The 20,944-nt window shown below is 42.4% G+C and overlaps 3 protein-coding genes across 13 annotated transcripts in view; 1 reads left to right on the top strand and 2 right to left on the bottom strand.

Moving 5' to 3' along the window:
- aadat (aminoadipate aminotransferase) overlaps positions 1–20,944 on the bottom strand; it is a 23,951-nt gene continuing 3,007 nt past the window's right edge. Inside the window, exons 1-15 of one of the 4 annotated variants that reach the window (XR_006024773.1) lie at positions 14,172–14,254; positions 13,229–13,300; positions 12,703–12,871; positions 10,662–10,794; positions 9,310–9,384; positions 8,447–8,656; positions 8,157–8,222; positions 7,022–7,104; positions 5,747–5,843; positions 4,719–4,780; positions 4,385–4,449; positions 3,669–3,775; positions 952–1,053; positions 525–641; positions 1–472 (exon numbers count right to left, since the gene is read on the bottom strand). Coding sequence is in view for 3 of the 4 variants with exons in the window: in XM_042069274.1 (XP_041925208.1) it covers positions 600–641; positions 952–1,053; positions 3,669–3,775; positions 4,385–4,449; positions 4,719–4,780; positions 5,747–5,843; positions 7,022–7,104; positions 8,157–8,222; positions 8,447–8,656; positions 9,310–9,384; positions 10,662–10,794; positions 12,703–12,871; positions 13,229–13,298 (1,281 nt within the window). In the remaining variant the exon portion in view is untranslated. Of the gene's footprint in view, positions 642–951; positions 1,054–3,668; positions 3,776–4,384; positions 4,450–4,718; positions 4,781–5,746; positions 5,844–7,021; positions 7,105–8,156; positions 8,223–8,446; positions 8,657–9,309; positions 9,385–10,661; positions 10,795–12,702; positions 12,872–13,228; positions 13,301–14,171; positions 14,255–15,236; positions 15,427–20,944 lie in introns of those variants that run through there. The other 3 variants (XM_042069274.1, XM_042069273.1, XM_042069275.1) reach the window with 3 other exon arrangements.
- Positions 12,930–20,944, top strand: part of ino80b (INO80 complex subunit B) — a 19,755-nt gene continuing 11,740 nt past the window's right edge. Inside the window, exons 1-6 of one of the 5 annotated variants that reach the window (XM_042069299.1) lie at positions 12,930–12,953; positions 14,885–14,936; positions 15,456–15,648; positions 16,202–16,368; positions 16,569–16,738; positions 17,074–18,214. In XM_042069299.1, the coding sequence (XP_041925233.1) occupies positions 14,891–14,936; positions 15,456–15,648; positions 16,202–16,368; positions 16,569–16,738; positions 17,074–17,571 (1,074 nt within the window). In that variant the 5' untranslated portion in view covers positions 12,930–12,953; positions 14,885–14,890 and the 3' untranslated portion in view covers positions 17,572–18,214. Of the gene's footprint in view, positions 12,954–14,333; positions 14,483–14,884; positions 14,937–15,455; positions 15,649–16,201; positions 16,369–16,568; positions 16,739–17,073; positions 18,215–20,944 lie in introns of those variants that run through there. The other 4 variants (XR_006024778.1, XM_042069297.1, XM_042069300.1 and 1 more) reach the window with 4 other exon arrangements.
- intu (inturned planar cell polarity protein) overlaps positions 18,801–20,944 on the bottom strand; it is a 28,593-nt gene continuing 26,449 nt past the window's right edge. For all 4 annotated transcript variants that reach the window (XM_042069182.1, XM_042069181.1, XM_042069180.1 and 1 more), the window contains exon 16: positions 18,801–20,803. In XM_042069182.1, coding sequence (XP_041925116.1) covers positions 20,692–20,803 — 112 coding nt within the window. In that variant the 3' untranslated portion in view covers positions 18,801–20,691. The remainder of the gene's footprint in view (positions 20,804–20,944) is intronic.

A 20,944-nucleotide genomic window follows, 5' to 3' on the forward strand; every position in this document is an offset into this window, starting at 1 on the left:
TTATGGAAGTCTTGTGTGTTTATTGTATAGGGGACTTAGACCATATACAGTGATCACAGCTGAACAAAAAAAATGATTGCATTTGATTACAAAATCAAATGTGACAAACATTTCAGACCATCATAAAGCTCATATATCACAATGCAGACTTGATGGAAAAAAAAAAGTTTATTTTTACAAACCAATAAATGCAAGGAAATATTTTCATTACACATTAAATAAAAACCATAGTTAGTGTTCTACTGTCAGACATTGTCAGTAATAAATACATCGTATTCTCTACCCAGACTTTCATTCTAAAATGAAGAATACATTCCACTAAAAGGCTTCTGTGATGTGTATGAAATCAATCAAAGGATTTCTTAAGGCAAGACCTAAATACAAGCTATTAATAAGGTGTATGTGGTGTAAACTTGTTACAAATGTCATTAAAGCCATCTTCAATTTCCCGGTGTTCTAGGAATGAAAGGTTCAAAAAAAATAATTTTATATACTCTGTGGCAAGTAACATTAAGATTCAAGTTAAAATATTGTATTATTTTTGCTGTGTTTGTGTATAAAATATAGAACATCTCTCTGGTCACAACAAACTGGACTCTTCACTGGGCTTCCTTAATGAGAGCGGAGAGCCGTTTGAATGCCTGTTGAAGGAAAGGAACCCAAGGCGTCAAAATCCATTTGAAATGTTGTGTGAGTGTGTGTGTGTGTGTGTGTGTGTGTGTGCACATGGACAGGATGTGACGGCATGCTTCAGTGTGCAGTGTGTTTTTCAGTTTGTATGTCTGCATATTTCTATGTAAGTGTGAACCCCTTATCTATATTATGTATGTGTGTGCATGTGTGTACTATAGATGAAAGGAGCATGAGCATGGTTTGATATAACGATGTTAATGTTGTACCGTGTGTGTGTGAGTGTGTGTGTGTGTGTGCGTGCATGTTTCCTTCCTGTACCTCATCGATCTGTGCTGGGGTGGAGAGGGAGAAGGCAGCCCTGACGTACGGGCAAGGCTCTGAACTGTTGATGGTAAACACTCCTCCAGGAACCAGGAGCACCTAACACACACACACACACACGCACACACGCACACACGCACACAGACAAAGACAAACATGTGCATATCAACACACGCGCTCACAAATGCACACATTCAATATTTACCACACATTATTTTTAAACAGGTAATTCAACTCTCCAGATGAACTCAATCCCCTGCTTCAACTTGATCAAATAGGCGGGGCTAGTGAGTGTAATCAAGATAATGGCTGCACCGTGCTCTGAAACGTGAAATAGAAGAATACATCAACACAAGCCTGGCACAGCCAAACAGCCTTCTAGTCTGGGCATGCTTTTTACTGAGTTGTTCTGGCAGACCACAATAAGTTACTAAACCCCCACACACACACACACACCCATCAACGTCGTACGGTCACGACGAACAGACTTGTGAGTAATGTGAGAGAGATGCTGTTGTTCTCTCTGTGGGAGTTTCCACAAAGCCAATCCCCAAATGTCAGCCTTTAGAGAGCGCTCCAGTGTTCCCTCGCTGCAGTTCGTTGTAAGGCAATGGACTTGGAAACGACATTGGACTCACAGACGAGTGTGTGTGGGAGAGAGAGAGAGAGAGACAGGGAGTAGGAGGGAGAGTTGCTATGGGAGGAAACACAAAAGGGTGCCCTTCTTACACCCCCGTATTTTCCCCCACTGTGTGTGTGTGTGTTTGTGTGTGTATCTCTGTGCATTCACGTGTTTGTCACTGTGAGACACCAAACACAAAGGTGCTCATTTTTCCCCTTTGCTTTTCTAAATGTGTATACGGAGTGAATGCATTTGTGTTTCTGTAGGAAACCATACACAAGGGTACTGCTTTTTCCAGACCCTGAAACTGGGTTTGTGTATGTCTGTATGCGCGTGTTTGTGTTTGATTTTCTCTCTCTTGCTCTCTCTCTCTCTCTCTCTGTGTGTCCATGTCGTGTGTGTATATGTGGTTGTGGTTAATTTCCATGCAGCCCCACATAAACACGCCCTCTGTCTCAGTGACTGGCAGGCTGCCCACTGCACCCATAATGCCTGCTATTATTACCAAAGCTGCAAAGCAGGTGAGAGAGAGAACGGGGGAGAGAAAGAGAGAGAGATAGAAAGATAGAAAGAGAGAGAAGGACCACTTAGTGCTTTATGACTTTGAAATTCAGATATACTGTCTGTTGTGTATTTGACCTTCACAATGCTTTCACAGTGGATCAATTGTGTAATAGTAAACAGTCTATTTCTGCTTTGTTTATTGAACAAACCTTGCTGTGGGCCTTGCAACAGATACTTTGATGACTGAGTATTTTGACTTTAATTTCATGTGATGACTCGACTGAGTATAATTCTACAGATGGGATACTTAATTCATGGAATATATTTGCAGGGTGTAGGATCCAAGATATAAAAGGAAGGTTTAACCTGCATCCCCAAAGATACACCTGATCTAGGCAGAAGCACTTTAACTCCAGTATGTGGATTTACATGGATGCTTTAATTCAGATTAGAATTGGAATAATGGTTCAATCGGAATAGAAATGACACATATAAGCACCTTGATCGGAATAAAACTGCCGATCTAATTCGAATTTTAATCGTAGGTTGGTGTACGTTAAGGTGGTGTAGGTTAAGGTGGTGTATCCCTATCTTATTCCGATTGAACATCCATACGGTCAATCAGATTGCTCACTGTAGCTTCCCAAGCAAAAGCAAAGCAGCTATTCCGATCCAGCTATCGGAATAGAACATACCCCATGTAAACAGATGACAACATTTTCATTCAGAATATAGTTTAATCGGAATGAAAAAACAAAAGCTGTTCATGTAAACCCACCTTCTGACAGGCATCCATGAACGTGTTTTAATGCAAGGCTGAAAGTCTTGCTCTTATATTTGCCACTACACTGTTGAGTCCTCATATTGCTTTTGTTTGTGTTCCTCCTTTTGTCTTAGCAGTAAAGTAATTGTAAAAGTAAAAGTAACTTTCATCACATTGCAAGTGCATGAACACTGCAATTTGAGCTTGTCTTCTTGGGAAATATGATAGCACTTTCATGAAACCACATATCTTAGCTTACACACCCGTAATAAACTCAGGTTTGGGAAAGGGAATGGTTTTGGAACTCTAAAGTCCTAATCCTTCTTATGGAAACCTGGCATTTTGAAAATGACACATTACATCTTTCATACACATCATTAAATGGCATTTCCCCCTTGGTTATTAGTTCTGTCTGTCTTTTTGCACTTTGTAACATATGTGTGTGTATGTGTGTGTGTGTGTGTGTGTATTGCAGGTGAGTACTGACAATAACTGGCTGCCTGCGTGTGAGGGTGTCTGTGTTTGCTAATGTGTTTGCATGTATTTTGTGTGCATGTATGTGTGTATGAACTGCTGAGAGAATCCGGAGATTAGTGATCCTGTTTTTCCAGTACTGAGGGACCAGGGCCCTGAAGTGTCTCTGTGTGTGTGTGTCCATGCATATGTGTGTGTGTGTCTATATATATATATATATATATATATATATATATATATATATATATATATATATATATGTGTGTGTGTGTGTGTGTGTGTGTGTGTGTGTGTGTGTGTGTGTGTGTGTGTGCACGCGCGTGCATACATGTGTGTGTTCTCTCTTCATACCTCTTTCTCCAGCGCCTTTTCCATGATGAGCTGCTGCGTATCGGCCACGCCCTTGAGCCGGATCCAGAGGAACATGCCGGCGGCAGGAGCGTGCCAGTCTGCCAGGCCTGCAGGAAGTGCAGGGCACAGAGCGCACGGAATGACATTACGCAAAGCTGACCACGGGCATGTCAAAAGGCACTGGCCACTGTATTAAACAACCATGCTGTGTGTGTGGACCAACAGACCCTTTAGAGATGAGAAAAAATGAGATATTATGCCATGGGCCATTATCGCGCACCAATCAGTCATACTACAGCAAGATCTTTGATTCCACAGAATGGGAACACACACTTACACATGGAAATACATTTTGAAATGTGATATTGGTTACACAGTCTACTACATATTTTATTTTAACTTTTCTCTGACTAACTAACTAATCAGATGTACTTCAATGATTAATAAATTAATTTTTGATTGATTAATTTAGAGTCTCCAAGTCCTCATGGCTGTGGAGCTATTGTCAACAATTCTCTACTCTCGCACAATTTCGATTAGAATGACTCCTATAACTCTCGAATCGGCTAAGTCTACTGCGTTCCCCTAATCAGGATAAATACGCACGAGGCTGTGCAGTGTTATGTGTTGTGAGAAGCCGTTTCAGGGACTCTTAGGTAACAGTATTTGTTGGGGGTAAGCTGGTGCAGGTGGATATTATTGTGAAATGTGCCGACCTGTCAACCATTTATCAGCAGAGGAGAGCATGGCGTTCCTCTGAGCCCGGTAGAACTCCACCACCCTGTGCAATGCATTACAATAAACAATATATAAAACACATGGATACATGTTACATCAGCATAATATTTAGTATACTATGTCTTTCAGAGGGCTTCAACACTATGAAAAAGAGGGGGTCAGACATTTAACTAACCACAAACACACAAAATAAACAAACAAGCATAAGGCATAATTGCAGCCATCAAAGGCCTTGCTGGGTTATAGCCTCAGAGCAGAAAAGTCCGATCCAGTAATCATTAAATTCACTGAGATGAAGGAGAGCGAGCTCACCCGTCGATATGGTTGAGGAATCCCGGCTGACCCCAGGCGTGCAGAAGCTGGGATACCATGAGCTGGACAGAGGCAATGGAGGAAATCATTAACCAGTAACCAGGGAGAGACTGAAACTAGGTTCACATCTCAGACATTGGCATTTACTTCATGAAGTGAAAAGCTCTACAACAGCATCTGGCATCAGTAGTGCACTTTGAAAATGAAGGACAAACTGGAGAATAAAACACCTTGAAGCCATTTCATATACGTGTATGACCACACCTTCAATATATATGGAGCCACTATCCTGTATGTTCTGATGCTGTTTTCTTATCTGTTTTCTTATCTTATTATTGTTTCTTTCTTTCTTATGTGTTTGTTTGGTACATGTTCAAACGTATTGTCCTATATGTAATGACTGTTTAGGTAATACAAGTGCCTATTTGTCATTCCAATAGAGCACTCCGAATTTGATAAGCTGAATTTGAATTTGAGATAAACACACTACAGAGAAAGAGAGAGAAAGAGAGCACTGTAATGACGGAGCCTGATGGGCTGGCTCCTGACTGCATGGCTCTTTAATCTGCTGCCTCTCCATTAACCTTTATCAGAGCTGAATAAATGATGAGTGCCTCGTGATCCCTTCTTCACAGCGCTCAGCCAGGAGGGCAAGAGAGAAAAAGGAGGGAGGAAGATGCAGTGGCTAAGAGGAAAGGAAGGATTATAAAGTGGAGAAAATGTGTGTGTGTGTGTGTGTGTGTGTCAGACCAGAGAAATATGACATAGGAAGACAGTGTATATGCATGCCCCTAATGATGTGAAGGGATTTATAGGGATTCTATATTCGAGAGGAATTCTATAGTTATCTACATGTGGTCAGGAAGAGTTAAAAAGAAGACTGAAAGGTACACGACATACAAAGGGTTAACTAGAGAGAGAGGGAGACAGACAGAGAGAGAGACAAAGGGAGGATGAAAGAGGCAGAAATGAGGTAGGCTGAAGTGATGAACGAGTGGAGACGTGTAGGCGATGAGGAGCTGACTCACCTGTGTAAAAGTGCTGGTGTGCATGGTGGACGCCTGGATATGCAGAACCACTCTGTCAACCAACGGCTTTGGGCCTGTCAAAAACCCTATCCTCAGCCTACACACACACACACACACACACACACACACACACACAGAGAGAGAGAGAGAGAGATTCAATTTAACCTAACTACTCAAGCATGTAGTGTTAAAACAGTGCAGACCTTGAATAGTGTGACTGAGGCATGTGTGTGAATTAGGATATAGAGGCTGTTTTGTCTGTTTTGTCCTGAGGGCTCCTCTGTTCAGTAGAGATGCGGAAGCATGTGTGCCAGAGGGGAGACACTTCAGCACGGAGGAATGCCTCCAGGATGCACACAAAGACATGGTCTCTCTCCCCCTTTCCTTCATCCATTATCCTCTCGCCCTCACTCTTTTTTTCCCACTCTCAAGCCCTCTCTGTCCCTGTCTCACTCACACACACACACACACACACACACACACACACACTTGACTTAGGCTAATGTTGCACTGTGTTCATTGATGATCATTAATAAAATGCTTAAACATTGTCAGAATTGTCAGAGTTTCACAATAATACAGTTCAGGCCTGAATGCACCGTACATGCTAGCGTGAGTGTGTGTGTGTGTGTGTGTGTGTGTGTGCGTGTATGCCAGTATCTTCCTGTGAGAATACAGACTATTTCTTCCATGTGATTGCACCCACCTACTCACCCATGCACACACACATATAAAATACACACACACACACACACACTCTTCAGGTCCCTGATCACTCAGTACTGGAAAAAAATACATCACGAAGCTCGCAGTCCTAAGGGTACACTCTCAGAAGCACACACACACACACACACATACATACACACACACACACACCCCTGTGTCAGTGTCAGGACCAAGGCTAATTCAATTAGGCCCTTAGGGAGTCCAAATGAGACAGGTGGGCCTAGTCTCTCGCCACCTACGCTAGTGCATGAGGAGCCTAAAAGGAAGGACAGCGCCATGGAAACAGAGTCTGTCAACATGGGACAAGAGTGACGTCACAATAGGCGCAATGGAGATAAACAAAAATGTATGGATGATGAGAAATATACGCACATATGCTGATGGGGAAATCAAGGGAAAACAAACTGTTAAATCGTGTCAAACTGTGTCTCAACTAACGTTCCATTTGTCCTTCTTTCTTTTGCTCTATTTTTGCCTCTCTGTGTGCCATTTGCTTCCGACAGTGACTAACAATCGCACGGTCACTCTGACAACCCCCGTAGTGCTCACCCTGATGACAGGATCTTGGAGAAAGAGTCAGTGCGGAGGATGCGTCCGTCAACGTCCATGGAAAGGAAGGTGGGAGCCCATGGCTGTGGAACAAAGCACAGGGAGCCATTAACTGTGAGTCACATACAGATTAAAGTAACCACATGCCATTACCACACACCAATCAACTAGGAGCGCTAACCACAAGACACAGCAAAACAAGTTCAATGATTGGTCAAAAACAAAGCTATGGAACTAACCATATTATTATCACATGTTGATTCTAGGCTACACAATTTGATTGGCTGAAAAACCATGTAATATTTTAGAGACTTGTGCTAAAACGTGCCTACATTTAGATTACAGCCATGATGCTCTTCTAAAAGGTAACATTTTAAAATGTTGAGTGATAGTGATAACAGATTTACTGTGTAGCTCATGAAATCAATGAGACTCCTATCTGAGCAAACAAATGCTCAACATCAGTCAACATCAGCTATTTACTATGCACATATATATTCCTAGGCATTCTCGAATTTAGTATTTCCCCACCAGAAAATTGTTCCTGTCTGACTTGACTGACACTGACCTGATGTAAACCAGGGCATTACAATTTCTTGGGCGCATATGACAGGACTGCTGAGCAGAGTAATATTCTGATATCAGGGGAGACTGACAGTCTGATAGTAATATATGGCAACACACAGAATATTACCGATAAGCCCAAGGTATGAGTAAATTGAAAGACCAGGGGACTGTGTGCAGACATTTCACTGTCATTTTTTCTTTCCACGAACTGACTTTGTTATTGCCTAGGGCTTGTCTCTGGGGCTTGTCTCTTCATTTGTTTGTGTGTGTGTGTCTATGAATGAAGAGAGAGAGGGAGGAAGAAAGAAAGAGAGAGAAAGAAAGAGAGAGAGAGAGAGAGAGAGGGAGGGAGATGGTGTGTGTATGTGTATGCTTGTTGTTTTAAGTTTCCATATTGACTTGTTTTGTGCATCCCTGAACTATTATACAGATATCCAAAACAGTTCTGAAGCGATCTGTACTGCTGATGTTGTCTGCTATCTCCCTGTACCTCGAGTGTTCTGCCCTTGATCAGTGCTAGGATGAAATGAAGTGAATGGACATAAGGCCAAAGGAGAGGGCATGGTACCTTCTGAAATTGCAGGAAGTAATAGGGATCATCCTCGATGATGAGGAGGTCATACTTTCTGGCCAGCTGCAAAAATGTACAAAATATGATGTATTAGCTGGCAAAGACCTTACTCAAAAACATCCTCAACCCCCCCCCCCCCCCCTCTCTCTCACATTGACACAAATGCTCTCCCTCCCTCCCTCTCTCTCTCCCTCCCTCCCTCACTTTCACTCTCGTCACTCTCCCACTCCCCCTCCCTTTATCTCTGCCTCCTCCATCCCTACTCCATCCCTCCCCCCTCCACTCACATCGTAGACCTGCTGCTTGCGCTGCGTGGTCATGGAGGCTCCGGTGGGGTTGCCCCCGTTGGGGATGGTGTAGAGCACCCGGGGCACGTTGCTGCCGGGCTTGTGGGCGTCCGCCGGATCCCAGCGAGACAGGACGTCCTGCAGGCCCTCCGGGATCATGCCGTGTTGGTCGCTGGGGACGTTGATGATGTTGCAGCCCAGTGGCTGGAGCTGGGGATGGGGAAGGTCATGGATGCCATAAGGTAACAACAGGTTTATAATGACCCCAGCAACACAGAAACAACAACTAGAGGTATTTATAATATGACTGCTGCATGGTGTTGCCATGTACAATGACCACAGCAGAGCAACAAAAACAAGAGTGTTTCTGTCAACATACTAGTGTGTAGTTTTTCTTTTTAATGTGGAAATGTTTACACATGAAAGTTACTAATAGTAGTATATTTCTTTCAGAGTCTCATGGTTATTTTAAGCTCTGTTAGAGGTGAAACTACAGAAAGCCTCCTCTACACAAAAGCACATACAGGAAACAGCTGAGGAAATGAAAGGGGGCCCAAGATGGCTGGAAGGAAATGGATGGAGTGAGAAAGAGTCAAAGAAACTAAAAGTGACAGAGAGTGAGAGCAACAGTATGGACGAGGAGTACCTTCAACATTAGAGAATTTGAAAGTGACTGAATAGAAAGAGATGGGAGAGAGAGTGGAAATAGAAACAGTGACAAACATAGGAAGAGAGATAGGGAAAATGAAAGAAAGAGAGAGAGAGAGAGAGAGAGAGGGAGAGAGGGCAGGAGGCGTGAAAAGAGAGGGATGGATAGGAAGAGACAGAGAAAACTGTAGGATGTCATGAATAACGTCTCCTACCGCTGCCAGCGTGCCAGAGTATGTGGGTGCATCCAGCAGAATGTTGTCTCCCGGATTCACCAGCATCTCAAACACCTTCCAAAGACAAGAACCATGACATTACAAATAACTTCCAAAGACAAGAACCATGACATTACAAACAGCTTCCAAAGACAAGAACCATAACATTACAAACACCTTCCAAAGACAAGAACCATAACATTACAAACACCTTCCAAAGACAAGAACCATAACATTACAAACACCTTCCAAAGACAAGAACCATGGATCAAACACCATCACCATTATTCCATTATTATTTTCCTGCTTTCATTATTGAACCCCCATCACCGAAGAACAAGAGAGACGTGACATTTTAAATCGAGAACCCTTCACTGCGCTGGCCGGCACAAGATGCAGAAATCAAATTGATAATTTGAAAGGAAGTAAAACAACACAGAAATCAAATCGCTAATGTGGAAGGGTGCGTCTTCTCTATCTAAACTGAAACGGACATGACCACATTAGACTTTGGGCTCTACGGTGCATGGCTTCTGCCCAGAAAACAGTCATGTCTGGAGCCGCTGCCGCTGCCAGATGTGGACCTGTGGGATTCACACCAGATTAGGAGTAAGCCTCAGGGCTGGTCAGTGTCCATTACACAACTGACACGAGATTGGAGACTGATTAGGAGAGACTTGCGAAAGAAGAAAGGTCGGTGAAAGAGAGTCCAGTGACTTGGCGAGAGAGAAAGAGACGGGGGAGAGAGGGATAATTGGACAGAAAAAGAGATCGAGCTTTCCGGCATATGACAGCCGGCCTTTGATGACTCACAGCAACGTGCCAGTTGTAGTCGTGGGTGTAAATGGGTGCAAATGCTTTGTGTGAGTGTAAACCCATTTAAAGTCTACGGTGCAACCACACATCTTTCTTACTTTCTTAGTGTCTCTCTCGCTCTTGCTCTCTCTCTCTTAGTGTATAACGGCGTGTGTGTGTGTCTGTGAGTCAGAGAGAGCAACTGACTGACTCTAAATAGGCATGCAGGGATGGGTGTTTTTGTACTCCCAAAAATGAGCATGTGGACAGTGTGTACTGAGTGTGTATGTGATTTGCATACATAATATTCCACCTTCTGGTGTATGTGTGTGTGTGTGTGTGTGTGTGTGTGTGTGTATGCACATATGTACGTCAATGCACACAAGCTTGTGTGTGTGTGTGTGTGTGTGTGTGTGTGTGTGTGTGCCCACGTGCTTGTGTGTGTGTGTATATATATATATATATATATATATATACACACGTGTACATGTCTACGTGCACGCATGCATGCATGCGTGTGTGTGTGTGTGTGTGCGTGTGTATGTGTATGTGTTTACCTTGCACAGGCCCTCCTGGCTGCCTGTGGTCACACACATCTCCATCTGGCCTCTCTCAGGACTGTAACCTGCAGTAGGGGGGTTATGGAGGCTTTTCTGAAGTTCCTTCATCCACGAGACCAGCTCTGGGATGCTGAAGAAAGAACACACAAACAAATAGCTCTCAACTTAGCTATTCACATTCATGATTTTACAATGTTCATTTTTATTACTAATCATTATTGTTTCTTTTTGTTTGCATTGTTATAATAAATATTATTACACCAAAAATCATAAGTACAGTAACTTGAATTCCATTAATATTTTCCTGCTTTCATTATTGAACCCCCATCACTACAATAATCACTTAGACATCATTAAATACTATCTATGTAAGCATCATTATAATGGTTTGCAAGTATATCTCAACTGATATTCACTTCTATCATACATTATCATCACTAGCATCGCCACCAGAATCACCTTCGCTATCATCGTAATAATAAATTACATAGTACTTTAAATGGCCATTAATATAGCATCGTCATTGATTATCTCACCACAACTATCACCTCCTCCATCCACATCATACAGTGTAATCACCATCATCATCACATAATCCTGACATCATCATCAATAGTCTCATGACCCATCAACATAAATCATTAGTATTACTGTCTTCTCTGATATTGTGTAACAATATCATCATTTCAGTGAGCCTATAATACAATAGGCATACCATTTTTCATTTCATATCATCCAGTTACGTAATCCTAATCCTCATCAGCTCTCTCCACACTGTAAAAGTTATCACCTCATCATCACTCCCATCTTTCATCAAAAATAAAGTGCAACCACATAGTTCACATGCGAACACTAACTGGGGCAATGTGAAAAAGAATCCAGTAGTGTGTGCTATCTGCAAATGCTTAAAATTCTACGAGGCCCAAGCAGAGTCAGTCTACATTATCCAGAGGAGTTGCAATGATGTCTGAAAACCAGCGGGGGCACTGTGGGCTATATTTTGTCAGGGCCGTATATGGCTCTGTATATTGCATACTACTGTAACCTCAGGTCCACATTTATTTCAATCACTTGCCTTTCTGTATTTTCTCCACTTACAGGACACCTATATATAACACGTCTGTTATGCTTTCATAAAGTCATTCAGTATTTAATGTAAATGTACAACAACAAACTATTCTGAAAGAAGAAGTTACTTTGGGAGATTCCTGTGACCCAACAGCCTCTAGCTGCTGATCCAGACACAGGCTGTTTCTCAAAGTCAAGGATCCTCAAGGATTCATACTTGGTAGAACGGAGCCCTGCCGAGTCAAATCCTTCAAAGACGAGGCAAGGCTTCTTCTTACCATTCAGAAAACACACAATGGAACAGACTAGTGAGCGTGCAGGAAGCTTCAGGTGTACGCTACTGAAAATCAGGCCTCCTGCCTGCTTCTTTTTGAAAAGCAATGAATGCACCACTGTCATTCTCCCCCATCTATAAATTGAATTACACATGTTTGATTAAGCCAAAATTAACCACAGCACAGCAACCAGTAAGCAAAATCATAAAGAGAAAAGTGTAATATTTAGCTCGCAATCGCTATCATTAAAAAACATTTAAATACCCTTCCTAAGTGCCTTCTTCAACATTGTCAAAATGACCGGAGCCCATATTTCATTTGGGCTACTTTACATAGTGATAATATGACAATGTTTACATTGTAATAGTGATCTGCCTTGTTTAGTACATATTTTAAATCTTCCATAAATGTGCACACAGGATTGTGGGTGTTCCAAGCACGCAGAGGATACACATATGCATCCTCAAAAATTCGGCAAAATGAAGGACTTTCGCCTTGGTAGAATTTGGTAGACTTTGATGGATGTTTGACATTGGAACAGTACTTCAGCGGGACTCGATGACGTAACATCCTTCAAATAGCAGCCTTGAAGGATCCCACCTTGACTTTGAGAAACACCCACTGGCAGACAGTGAACACCCAAGTAATGTGACAGTAATGTGACAGTCTCAATCAGTAAAATTGAGGTACTTTACCCATAAGATCCAGAATACTGCAGCGCCCTCTTCATAGTGGTCTCATCGAACACCACAGCTTCTCCATTTTTCACCTGGATAGTGGCCGACTTGAAAGGGAAGGTGTTGGGGTTTGGAGCCCCACCGGCCAGGGAGATGAGCGAGGGTGGAGAACGCTGTTGCAGCTCCGCTAGAGAGAGAGAGAGGGAAAGAAAGAGAGAGAGAGAGAGAGAGAGGGAGAGTTCACTTCTGGCTCCTTGGCTATCAATTTGGTAACTATAATGGGCTATTTGACGTCTTTAGAACACTAAATATATCGGAGGTGTCAAATGTTGAATAACTCCTGCCTAGATGTTTTGATGTTAATCACTCCTATGATGTATTACTATTGTCTATCCAAAGCAAAGTGCCTGTTTCGAAGTTAACTGATGGTCAAATCAACCAAAAATCTGACATTGTTTGCACCTCCAAGTGGTCTGTTACATAAGTTTGTGTGAAAGAATTGGATGTTGAAGTGGAAATGTAACTGGGTTGAGGGCTGGCTTACTTAGTATACGGATTGGAGAAGGTTTCCGGGCTGCGCTGACAGCCGTTAATAAACGTGAATAGTTCATCATTCCTGGGAAGAAAGTATGCAATGTTTGGGCATTCATATAATTAAAAGTATTATTCATTAGCAGCCCAAACTTTGTAGGGTGGAAGACACACATGTTTTCAGTATGACTGAACCATTAAAAGATTGTATGCCATTCTCATTGACTTTCTACAGGCCCTAGATTTGGGACAAAGTGCAAAAAGTGACCTTAAGGGTAGTATAAACTTGTTTTTGTACGCATTTGGTATCAATCATTATTTTTTGTTCTATATATTTCATTAATGTTGTACCCATATTTGAGATCTCCATGTCAATAGGCTTGACAATTTTAAGGATTAAAATAAAGGGAGAATAATGCTAAACATTATTAGATTTAATGTGTTTTAATTGAATTACACCCTGTGGACAGAAATAGGCCCGAATTCTGGGAAATGCCCAGATAAGAAATGCAACTTCAAATCCGTCTAAAACAACTTGTTTGTGAATGTCTGATAACTCCAGCAGCTGTGGATTGTTTGGTCTAGCGCGCAGGGCCACTTTCGTTAGCTGCTTTGTGGGCAAGATTTTCAACAGGTCTCAATCAGGTGCAATGTCTCAAACGTGCAACTGACTTGATTATAGTAGACCTGCGACGACAAATGCGATCTTTTGGTTCTTTCAGACACACAAACACGTGTTAACAGGTTTAGTTGAGTGCATACAGGAACTTGTGCAACTAAACGTGAAGACAACAATTGGAGCAAGCGGTGAACAGCCAATTCATTCAGTTTAGGTCTAATATTTCAGCGGGTGAAACTCCGGTAAATTCTGAAACTTTGGGTCTGTAAGTTGCAAATTAGTATTAAAATATCGCTGGCAACTGAAAGACAATAATGTCCATTCCGCATACACTGACCTTGCGTATCTTCTTCGCTAGATTACCAGCTACCAACTGCAATAGTATTGCCACTGGGTAGTGTAGTGTTAGTTAAGTAATTGCAGTGAACTACTACTCCTGAAATGACACAATTTCCCAGAATTCCTTGCGACAGCATAATATTTACATCATTTCCACAACAATCCTGGCTGCTGCTGGGCACTAGCCTATGGCACTAGCTAATAGTAGTTAGCGCTTCACGATTTTGCCACACACGTACAACAGTTGTAAATGACCAGAGGTACTGTATTGATTTTTGGAACACCATATGAACTTTTGAAGTGTGACAGGTATGATGTCATGATCTTACTACAAATGTGACATAGCAGTAAGTTAACGTTAATGGTGATGTTGGAGTTACGTTTGCTATCAGACATGTCGTTGCTAGCTGCTAGCTGAGTAATATGTGACGGTCATACCAATATTCTACAATTTCGCCAGAAATATTACTCGTTGACAAGTTATCGCCAGCTTGCCAGTCACTGTGTAATCATTTACAATACAATGAATCCTTTGAAATTAGGGCTAGATAGGTATCATTAGGATGAAATGGAGACACGGGGCTGGCTGGCTAGGTAGCTAGCTAGTGAATGGCACACAGCTGGGTCCAATCGATCAGTTTGCCTCCGTGTTCCTTTCCTCAATCACTACGATGTGCTGTAATTAAGGCCTAACTTAACTTTTACCCACAGCTGCTAATGGGGAAGAGGAAGGACATGATGATCCATCCACGGTACCTTATAGGTAAGTGTACTTGTGGATGTTAAATGCAGTTGGTTTATCTGGCACAAGCTTCAGACGAGTGATGGATAAATAAGCCAGTGGTTGTGTATAACAACAAGAAATTCTACGGTCTTCATTTACAATTATGTTGTGTTATTGATGCAAATTGTATATTTGCTACAGCATATTCTTGTTCTGGAACTTATTTACGAGATTACTGTGTATTTACGTCATACACAAATGTATCTTCCTCTGTGTGGATCCTGTAAACCAACAATGACTAGCTTGAAACGGAAAACTGAAAAGGGTTTGTGTACTTACCACAAAATGGTTAAGTTTTTTGACCACATACACTCTGATTGCACTGCTGCTGGGCTTTGGCCAGGTTTTGTATTCACCGACCCAAACCTGTTTGCAATTCCTTGATCTGCCAGACAACCTTGAGCATAATGATGAAACAAAGCAGTATCTTGAACAGTTCTTTTGTTACAAATTAAGTCTTGTGAATGTGACTTTTTTTTTGACTGCCCCCCCCCACAGGAGACCGGGATGAGGTAGGGGTCTATAATGCCCATCGGAAGAAGCACAAGAAGCACAAGAAGCATAAGAAGAAGCATCACCGCGAGGAGAGCTACTCACCCGACGAATCGGACTCTGGTCTGCCCATAATCATCAAACCCCCACAACTCAAGCTGAAGATTAAGCTGGGAGGGCAAACGCTGGGCACTAAAAGGTGAGCTAGGGAAAGCCGCCCTAAACGTCAGCCATGTCTGCAGACACTGTGGGTGGAGAACACCATAAACAACATTATAAAAAATACCTCTAATGATAATCTGTGTAGAGCAGCGGTTCCCAAACTTTTCCCCCCGCATACCACCACCTGACTCGGCTCGCGTACCCCCACCATCCGACACATAAAAACGGAATACATTCTATTGACGCATTCCTGACATCATGTTTAATTAGCTTCCCTACATGATAACAAAATCAAAATGTGCAACTGGTCTATGAGCTCTCTCTCGGGATATATGACTGAGAACAGAGCCTTATGTATCATGCATGTAATGCCTCATGCATCACCGGCCAAACTAGCTAGTAAGTTTTTATTAACACCCACCGCATTTGGAGGGTTGGCGGGTGTTAATTTAGAACCCTGCTACTATGGGTACATACATATACTGTATGTGTGTCCACTGTCCAGTTCTGTCTATCTAGATATTGGCCATGATTGATTTCATAATTTGTAATGTATTTGTGTGTGCGTGAATGTGTTTTGATCTGGTCAGTGTGCCAACATTCAGTGTGGTATCGGAAGCCCCTCGTTCTCCTTCTCCTCTGATGATTGTTGATGATGGTGACGACGATGATGATGATGATGATGATGACGACGACGAAGACGACGATGATGAACCCTCAGAGGGAGTCCCCATTGAGCAGTACAGAGCCTGGTTAGGTGTGTGTGCCTTTGACTGACTATGCATGTTTATGTGTGTGTAGAATATGACAGTGAGTCGTGCACTCTGTGTACCTTGTCTCCTAACCCTCAATGTTCATTTTAACATTGACTCTTTTTTTTTTTTTTTTTTTTTTTACAAAGAACACAATATTTATTTTTTTATTATTATTAATCCTTTGTCGTCTCCTCATCCCCAGATGAGGACAGTAACCTGGAGCCCTCGTCTCTGGGCGAGCTGGACTCGAGCTCCCTGCTCGGGCCCGTGGACGAGGAGGAGCGCTGGCTGGAGGCTCTGGAAAAAGGGGAGCTGGATGACAACGGAGAGCTCAAGAAGGAGATCGACGAGTCACTGCTCACCACCCGACAGGTAGGTGCCCGTCATACTGAGGTAGATGTTCCCACTTAGATTCTAAACAACTTTTTCTCCAGTCTTGCTTTGTTACCGAACATTATAATCAACATTTTGCACACTGCTAATCCCTTAGGAAAATATTGTTCTATTCACAGCAGTGCCAGGTTTTGTCTTTATTTATGTTTAGTGTTTGTCATGCATCACTGAGCGTGTACAATTCAGACATAGTGGAATGTCCATCAAATGTAAACATACAGTATTGTTTGTGTATCCACACTCAAGCAGTTGTCTTTGTAATATTGCTTAGTCTTCATATGTGTATATAATGTTTATGTGTGTGGCCCATTCAGAAAGCGCTCCTGCACAAGCAGCAGAGCCAGCCCTTGCTGGAGCTGCCCATTGGCCTGCAGGTGAAGGAGCCCACGGCGGAGATGCTGCGCAAACGCGAGGAGCGTGCTCGCCAGCGCCGCCTGCAGGCCGCCCGCAAGGCCGAAGAGAGCAAGAACCAGACCATCGAGCGTCTGACCAAGACCAGCAACAAGGCCAAGGTGCGCAGCGGCGTCCGTTGCGACAGGGAACGCCGCGGCAAGCACCATGTCCACGCTCAGGTGCCCACCGTGTGCTACCGCAGCTCGGCCACCCACGGCGCCAGCATCTCGTTCCCCGTGGGCGTGCCGGCGCCCGAGCGTGCGCCTCCGCGACCGGCGCCACCGCCGAGGCCGAGCTGCGGGGTGGACGGGTGTCCGAACCCCAAGAGGTACGCGTGCTCCAAGACGGGCGTGCCGCTGTGCAGCCTCGAGTGTTACAAGAGGAACCTGCAGATCCAGATGCCACAGATGGTGGCTTAGAACGCATGTGATAATCGGAGTGTGTGAGTTGAAGTGTCTGTGTGTGTGAGCAAGCGTGTGTCAATTTGCAACTAATGCAAGTGACCTAATACGTTTGTGTGTGTGTGAGTGCAGGTGTGTTGAGATGAAATGGTTAAGAGTGTGTGTATTCACATTACCCCAGAAGTACATTGTTGTCCTGGTGACGTCATCGTCCCGTGTGTGTGTGTGTGTGTGTAACAGGCAGAATATGGATGAAATGATTAAGAGTGTGTGTATTCACATTACCCCAGAAGTACATTGTTGTCCTGGTGACGTCATCGTCCCGTGTGTGTGTGTGTGTCTGTGTGTGCAGACAGAGAGTCTGCTATATATGTCTGTACCTGTACTCTGAACTAGAGTGCAAATCCCAGAACTTATTTATCGCTGTGCTATGGCATTTTTGGCCATGTTTTTTTTTTCTTAATTGTTATCCTGGCAATACAATTATGTATGAGATGTAATTCATTTGTTGTTTTGGCATTTAACCAGGTAGGCAAACCACATATTTATTTTCTGTATCGAGATGCAGTGGGAGATTTTGGAAAGAAATCTCAAGAGATAAGTAAAAAAAAAATAAGATTATTTTTGTAAAAAGAGTGAAATAAAGAACCTGTTTTTGTAAGTATCGTCTTTTCATTCTTTTGCCCCTGTTGTTAACCTGAAATTGGTCAACTCCACATATGAAATTGTGACCTATGCTATCAGCTACTTACTACATTCTTACTAACACCATGTGTTTTGGGGGCCCAAAGACCATGAAGCCAGAAATACAACGCAGCTACAAGTAGCATGTCATCACTGGTTAGTAGTCAAATTATTCACATGGGAATAAAACCTCATGAAGTGTGGCCTCATGATGTGTAGTCCTTCCTGACTAAAACCCACTGCTAGAAAATAAATAAAATGTGAACAATGTCAACTTTCTTCTCAAGCAGCCAAATGTGTAGTAAAAGTTAATTTGTAGACATTTCAATGGTACTTGTGTGACATCTTTTTGTCTTTTGTTTTCCAACTGTGGAATCATGTAACAATATATTCTAGAGAAATGAGTGTTGTGCTCATTGTTTTACTGATGTAGTCGTTGTTTTGCTCCACCTGAATGCTATGGCTATACTCAATGGTTGTGTGTGGTGTGGCTGTTGCAAGAAACCACAAACGTGTTTTTGTTTATTTATTAACAGATAAGAAATTAGAACATTTAGCTTTTTTTAATTTCCCAATTTCTGACAGTTCATAAAAAATATTTATCTTAAATACAGTATAAAAAAAATCTCAAGTCCCTTTGAAACATAATATTGGAGTTCTACTCCACAAAAGGCAACTGAAATGCCAGTGTGTCGCTGGCCACCAGTCTCTGTCTGTTGAGGCACTGATTAAATTGTACCAAAATGCCCAATGGCAAAGCAGTTGGTATAATGACAGGGTATACTTCCTCATCCTTGATTGAATGGAATGTTGTGTGCAGTTGAATGTTTTTTTGGTGTGAAAAGGGGATCAACATACTGTTGAACCTGACAGGCTACATATGTCTGCACTTGGCTATAATCCCATGAAAAACATTTGTAATAAGCTTTTGTACTGGTACACACAAGCTTTTTTTCTGTTTCAGACTCACATACTGAAAATAATGTTACATGTTACATCCACAACAAAGGAGCACAATTCTGAGGGAGGGGGGGTCAACCCACATGATTCAAAATGACTTGTAGCAGCCATTTCAGCATAGTGGCAGAAAAAGGGTTTAGTGGTTTTTCAATCTCTCTGAACACTTGCTTTTCCCATGAAAAATCTGTATGTAACGTCTAACTACACTGTCCTATTGGTACCACACAAACTCTACTGACCTAGTACATGACAGAAAACAGTTACCTGCTAACAAAACAGTAACAAGAAGATGCCCTGATTGCAGTGCCAGAAAGCACACATTGCCAAATGTAAACATAACCAGGATTAGCAGACAGATTTCCAGACCCTGGATTATTTTTATTATTATTATTATTATTATTTTATTATTATTTCATAATGTTTACCTCCCTCCTGGATAGGCATCCTGGACAAACGCAATCACATCAACTTATTACTTCACATGATTTAAAACTGTGTCTTTTTAAAGTGTATTTCTTTGTGATGTTTGCCTTAGTCAGATAGGACAGTGAAGAAGGACAGGAGGTGAGTGGGAGAGAAGGGCAGGGTGGGATCGGGAGAGGACCCCATGGGCACTTGGTACCATTTGGTATGGTACGGACGCCGCAACTCCCCCATACAACTGTGTCTTAACCTAAGACGTCAATTAACCTTATTACCATAGGTCAAGAGTCTACTTATTCCTTATGTGGATGTGAAAGCAACCAAATGTGTTTATACATAATTCCAGCTTTTTTCGTCAGATATCATGATGTATCATAGATTAATCTTTTGCAATGTATTTAGCATTGCTGAATTGTGATATTATCGTTATCGTGGGCAAAGTATCGTAACAGTATTGATTCGTGAGTTACTCTGCGATTCCCACCCTTAATCTCAAGGCCTGAGCATCAGTCGAATGGATGCATGAGTCTTTTTCTGCTTACTCAAAGGTCCTTCCACACTGTTAACGTTAACTAACTATAATGATATGATCATCCACGGATGGATTCTGTCTGTTGCTGTCAACATTTCTATCATTCACAAAATCACTCTGATAGTGACGCCCAACAATATAGTAATTCATGTCATTGTGTTATAATTGTTATTAGAAGGATACTTAAAACTGTAGATTTTATAGTTATATCGTAATAGTTATCGTTGGCTGTGTGGACAGGCCATAAGAGTGGATCCTGAGAACTAATTAATGGTTGAACACAACGTCCAAAACCATACTCTGACCCAGGGCATAGCACCATTAGCTAGACCCATGACAGGAGATGTCCTGCATCACATGTAGAGGTTGGCTGAAGTCCAAGGTTCTGCATTCAAAGTGTCGATCCTGCTCAGAGATCATGTGGAGGGTATGTGAGGCATCAATCTTCTGTCCAATCAGATCTTAGACTCACATGGCCATACATGAGGAAGGGAGAGTGTGTGTGTATGTGTGTGTGTGTGTGTGTGTGTGAGGAAGAATCATAAGGCAAGGCCAAAGGATAGTCTGAAGGCCATCTCCACGGGAACCTCCGGTACAGAATCATGGAAACACACATAGAACTCCTGAGGGATGGGTTCAAGAAGCATTCGCCTGGAAAACACAATCACACAGACACACACACACACACACACTTACTTCAGTAAAGTCTACATTGCCTAAAATAAATCTGAAGATTGCTTCACTTTAATACTTGGATAATACCAGGAGACACAAATGAACACACCCACACAC

The sequence above is a fragment of the Alosa sapidissima genome, chromosome 18, assembly GCF_018492685.1.
Source record: "Alosa sapidissima isolate fAloSap1 chromosome 18, fAloSap1.pri, whole genome shotgun sequence".
NCBI lineage: Eukaryota > Metazoa > Chordata > Actinopteri > Clupeiformes > Clupeidae > Alosa > Alosa sapidissima.